Below are 6,000 nucleotides of genomic sequence, written 5' to 3'. Positions count from 1 at the left end.
TACCAAACATAACCATAGAGCAAACATATAAACAACTGCAAAAACCAAGATTTGCTATATATAAATATCATTGGAAGAAAATCAAAGGAACCAAAATCCATAGTTTTCACTCCTCCAATCTAGTTCATAATGAACTTCCTAAGTAAACATGATTGCCTCTACGGCGACAGACACACATCCTACACCGGATGAACTAGCTATGAAAATAAATATGCGGGCCTTTACGGCAACAGACATGTTCATCCTCCATAATGAACTATGAAAACAAAATAGAATTGTCTCTACAACGACAATGTTCATCCTCTACGAATGAACTACTAAAGCAAATATGATGACCCTCACGGTCTCTTCTAGCAAAGTTGGATTTAACTGATGAAACAAACATGGATCATTTGGGGTTTATCCCTGACATTATTTCATGTGCAGCTTGCTTGTACATGTCTTCCACTGATAAAGCTCCAGAGATTAACTGCTCTAAGCCACTTGCACCTCTTGCCTGAACATTCATCAACATGTTTTCAGTAAAGTTTTAAAAGTGGGTATGAAGAGGATGGTGTGTATACAACCTTATATTTATTTTGTTCAAAGTAAAGAGACTGTTTTTTTTATAAACAATCAGTTCAAGTAAGGCAACCTAAATTATTTCTAATATAATCTCGGACTAAACTATACTGTGGTTTATGAAACAAATAGAGAGAATTTTGGGTGAGACTAGGTGCATGAGAGGAGGCATCTCTAGAAAAAGAATTTTCAAATATACATTAAAATGTGTTGTATTTTTTGGATAAGTTAAAAAGAAAAAGTATCATAATAAATTAAATGATTAGTAAAAACTCTTGTGTGAGTAGCATTTCATGTGTTTAATTTATGTGTTATAGTATCTATTTAGAAGGGGAGTCTTGGAGTAACTGGTAAAGTTGATGTCATGTGATCAGGAGGCCACAGGTTCAAGCCTTGGAAACAGCCTCTGGCAGAAATACAAGGTAAGGCTACATACAATACACCCTTGTGGTGGGGCCCTTTCCCAGACACCGTACATAGCGATAATTTTAGTGCACCGGGTTTCCCTTTTTTAGTATCTATTTAAAAAAGAAAAGGAATATTGATCTTTCTATGAAGTAAATTTTTCATTCCAAAACATTTCATCTAGTCCTAGTTAATAATTAATACCTCTTAGAGGAATTACATAGTATGTTTAACACCACTAGATTCAACGGAAACTTTTTTTATGGTACACCCCTTAATTTCATACTTCAAAATTCAAAAGTTTCTCCTAAAGACACGTAAAATGAACCAAAGAGTACTATTTTATTTTTATTTTTTTTAACTAAAAACCCTAATTCACAATCTTCAAAATGACCAACACAGATTTGTAAATTGAGCACATATTAATACATAAGAATTAAATGGATCTCTAAATATCAACAAAGGGACAGTTCTGCATTAAAACTCCCGCTATACAGGAGTCAGGGAAAGGGCAAGAACAATAATTTCACATTAAAGAAATAATTTCCCTATAAAAAAAATAATTAAAGGAGAAAGGACTTACATGGGTTTGGATCATGAACAGATTTCTGAATTGATCAGATGAAACGTCAGCATGCACAATGTCAATCTTATTTTTCTCGAGAACATGACAAATGAAGGTAAAAAGTCCAGGCTTCTTAGGACAACACACACTAATATGTGCCTCTTCTCCACAAACATTTAGCACAACATTATCTGAACTCCATGTCTCAAAATCAGTTGGAACATTAGTGTTCAAAAGGGGAATGCCAGTCACATTGTTGTTGTTCTTTGGTGTTATAGCAGCTGAGTTACTAGCAGATCCTTTATCAGCCAAAAATTGTTCCCAGCTAGTTCCAACACGTAACTTCTGTGGAGTCATTACGGGATTGTTCATTATGGACAGCCTAGCTATGCCAAGTTGAATCCTTTCTAGCTTTTGTTCTTTAAGATTGTCAACAGTGTTCTCCAACATTTTGATGTACCTTACAGTTTCATCAACAATTGAGGACTTGTCCGCCTGCATATATACACACACAAAAATAAGAAAAATAAGAAATTACTTGCATATATATATATATACGTACAAAAATAAATGAACTCAATTTCTACATACTTACGATATAAAATTGATTTTAAGTTTTATTAATATATACTGACAATAATGTAAGAAATTTACACTATCGGCCATTTTTATCATGTTTTGCAAGCTATGAATCTCAAAGGCGAAGCTAGAATAGAAAGGTGGAATTAGGTAAAACTCGATATATGACTTTGATTTCGAGCCATGTGTATATTGGCTAAAAGGGATCATTTGATAATATACAAATTACTTAAAAAGATTAGAATTTAGAATCCATAATTTTCAAATCATGTGTGGCATCAGACCAATTTATCCCTCTTATAAAAGTTATTGTATATGCTATTTAGTGATCTTAAAAGTTACAAAAATATACAATATACATAGAAAATCATAATTAGTAGCAATATATATGAAAAATAAGCAAGTTATCGCTAATAACAAGTTAAAATATGCTATTATTATATAGCTATGTGCGAAAAAACCGGAAGTTCTATATTGTTTTTTTCTTTCTCTTTTTTGGTGCATCATATCATTCCATTTTGGAATTAACATGTACATACAAATTAATAGTAAGAATGTGTATGTCCCCAAGTGAATTGATTCCGATTGAGTCGAGGATTTATTAAAAATAATCCCTCTGCTCCATAAAGGTAGAGACAAGATTTGTGTATCCTTCTTAGACTCCATTTGTTATATAAAAATTAAATCATATTTGTTCTTTGGTGTTGGATCTATACCATAAGAAAAAAATCAAGCTACATGATTCTATGTGAAACTTAATTTTCTTCCTACAAAGATTTTCCAAAAATTTACTCGATTTAGAAAGGTTGGAGCAATCAAAATATCACAAATTCAAAGAGACATCATACAAATTGCCAAAGAGAACCAAACAAAGTAAAAAAGTAAATTTTTAAATCATTTTACAAGTTTCTATTTGATCTAAAGATTTTTTTCATGTTCATTTTTCGAATAATTATTGGACAAGTTGATTAGAATTATTTATTAAGATTGTGGAAGACAATAAAAATAAAAACAAGGGAAAAAAAAATTAAGATGATCATAAATTGTTTAGTTTCTTTTACTTGATCGATAGGATATTGGATAAAAAAAGATATGTCATTGAAGGGGAGAAAATTACCTTAGGTTGAAGATGAGGAAGCAAAGTTTGAAGCTCCTCAAACATGTTTCGCATCCTCTTTCTTCTTTCTCTTTCCGTCCTTATGTGCAGCTCATGACTTGATTCTCTACCTCCATCTCCATCCGCCCCTGACTTTGGTTCACAACTTTCATTAGTACCCTTCTTTTCATTGGATCGACATTTTTTTTTGCCATCAAGACTCGCTTCACCTACCTCTTTAACAGTTGTCAGTGCCTGACAAGTATTAGACCTATTCGGATCTGGCAACTTGTCACCCACAAATTCTACACTGCTCCCATCTAGTTGGCCATTGTCGGAGTTCAAAAATGACCACACTTCATCATTTTCCCATATCAAAAAATCATTCTCGCCGCCTTCATTCATCTTTTTTCTTTTGTTCAGATGGTATGATAGTCGACCCTAAGTTATGTCTTTATATAGAGGTTTTTTTTCGGAGGGGGGATAGTGTAAAAAGGAGAAATAAGGGGATTGAATAGGATATAAATATTAAATATAAAGAAATATAGAGAAGGGTGGCAAAAAAGGGATAAAAAGATGATTCACTTAGTAATGAAGTAATAAAACAAAATACAATCATAAGCCAAAATGCCGTTACTGGCTTCAAAACAAAAAACGGTAGCTAAAACACTTTTGTTACAAATTTTGTTCTCATTCAGTTGGGTCCCAGCTCTCACTTAGCTCTACTAAAATTAATTAATTAAGTTGTTATTCTAACTATCAATATTAGATTACAAAAATTTAATTAAGATATTTGGTCAAATAATCAAGATATTCTTCTCATCTATACTAACGGCCTAAGTTCTTCTTAAAAAAAAAAAACTTTTAAAATTGATCGTATATAAATATAATGACTATAACAAATACAAATATTAGTTGTTAGTTTATTTAAATTAACACTACTTCTATCCCATCTATAACCGTTTAATATTTATAAATCTATTTCCTATTACAAAAATAAAAAAGGTAAGAGGTTATCTGAGTAACGTTAATGAGATTTCATTAATAGATGACTTCATCTAAGTAAAAATAACTTGCTTTTTAATAAAATTATTTTCTATCGAAAACATTCTAGATTTATTAGACTATTTTTTACTCATCCATTCAAGTTAATCATAATAGAATTGGCTAATTAATTTGTTATTCTACTTACCAATATTAGATTACAAAAATTTAACAAGATATTTGGTCAAATAATCAAGATATTCTTTTCATCTATACTAACTCCTAAGTTCTTTTTTTAAAAAAAAAAAAAAAAAAACTTTCAAAACTGATCGCATATAAATATAATGACTATAACAAATACAAATATTAGTTCTTACTTTTTCTAAGTTAATACTACTTCTATCCCATCTGTAACCATTTAATATCTATATATTTATTTCCTATTACCAAAAAAAAAAAAGGTAAGAGGTTATTGATGTGAAATGAAATTGATTTTGCATGAGAATACCAATTACTTTCTTTTTCTTCTTTTTTCATATACCAATATACTTACTGAAAAAATGACAGTGTAGAAACATGCATGAAAGTTGTGAGGTCACCTTGCTTTTATTTAATTATATGAACAATTGATATTCTAAAATATTTAATACCATCTCACTAATAACGTTGATTAGGACAACTTCTCGTCGTATACTTAAATTCATTTTTGTACTAATATTTTTCAACCCAATAATAATAATACATACCATAATAATTTCAAATTTGTGACACCAGAGACTATATGACGAAATTGACAATTAGGCAAATTTGTTGTTTTATTTTAAAAAATAAATATTTCTAAAATTATTTGAAGTTTGCTACACTTTTATGCAGAAGTTATATTTTGATAAATATATCAAACTTAGAAGTGTAAAGATCAACTTTTTTTCTTTTGCACCATCTTTATTTTTCGATTTGTGTGTGTCATCACTTTCATGAAGCAGCCATGCTAATCTTCCTTGTCTAGTATCAATTTTATCGGATGTTCCTGGGGGACTTTTCACTATCTTCATCTTAAGAAAGTTGGCATCAAAATTATAGGTCTATATATTAATTGAGTTTCAACATTTTTTCTTGAAATTTTAGCACAAATATGCTGAAATTTATCTTTTAAAATTTACCAGATCGAACTTCATAATAATATGGTAGAATTCACATATAGGGAGTCTTTTAGTTGTAGTATACCGTGTTGAAATCGACATAATAAACTATAAAATTTTCTTAAAAGAGCTTTACGTGCATGAGTTTCAAAATTTAGGGCATTCAGCACCTAAAAAATATTTATTCAAAAGCTTCAAAGTATTATTAATAATATTAATTTAGTAATTAAGTTACACTTCTGATAATTTTTTTTAAAGAATTATATCATGTCAACATAATTCACATAAAATAAAACAAATAAAGTTATTAATTTAATTCTCTATATAATTACTTGAAATGACAATAATCAAAAAAAAAAAAAATCAATGCTAAGATCAGCTAAAACAGGACCACAAAAGATATATGTACTAAATAACTTAGAAGTCACATAACAATTGCTTGCCAAATAAATTAAATTCTACAAACATGTAGGACATATCACTACCAGAAATTAGATCTATAGTGATGGTTGCAAAATCGTTGCGATAGACACATAAACTGTTATCATAGATCTATCGTAATGATTCTGCAAGCGTCCCATAGGTGGGCGTTGCGATAGGTCTATGACAACAGTTTCTGCGACGGTTGTGTAAACCATCGCCATAGGTAGAGCTATGGTGACGGTTTCTGA

General features: G+C 30.1%; 1 protein-coding gene across 1 annotated transcript; it reads right to left on the bottom strand.

The window, feature by feature from the left end:
- Positions 1-388: 388 nt before the first annotated feature.
- Positions 389-3,614, bottom strand: LOC107879502 (transcription factor bHLH95-like). The gene is made up of 3 exons (XM_016726535.2): positions 3,228-3,614; positions 1,550-2,026; positions 389-496 (listed from the first exon to the last, which is right to left on the bottom strand). Exons 1-3 carry the CDS (start codon positions 3,609-3,611, stop codon positions 389-391), a joined length of 969 nt encoding a protein of 322 aa, XP_016582021.2. The 5' UTR covers positions 3,612-3,614.
- Positions 3,615-6,000: the final 2,386 nt, after the last annotated feature.

Source organism: Capsicum annuum, chromosome 8 (assembly GCF_002878395.1).
Source record: "Capsicum annuum cultivar UCD-10X-F1 chromosome 8, UCD10Xv1.1, whole genome shotgun sequence".
Lineage (NCBI taxonomy): Eukaryota > Viridiplantae > Streptophyta > Magnoliopsida > Solanales > Solanaceae > Capsicum > Capsicum annuum.
Note: the sequence above shows the minus strand (reverse complement) of the source record. Positions and strands in the feature narration are given on the sequence as shown.

What these genes read in the sequence shown, in the direction of transcription:
- LOC107879502 (XM_016726535.2), bottom strand. Translation starts at nt 3,611, where the DNA reads ATGAATGAAGGCGGCGAGAATGATTTTTTGATATGGGAAAATGATGAA. An exon ending in TTCCTCATCTTCAACCTAAG is followed by an intron (nt 2,027 to 3,227) that starts GTAATTTTCTCC and finishes GTATATATGCAG; the next exon opens with GCGGACAAGTCCTCAATTGT. An exon ending in TGTTCATGATCCAAACCCAT is followed by an intron (nt 497 to 1,549) that starts GTAAGTCCTTTC and finishes ATGAATGTTCAG; the next exon opens with GCAAGAGGTGCAAGTGGCTT.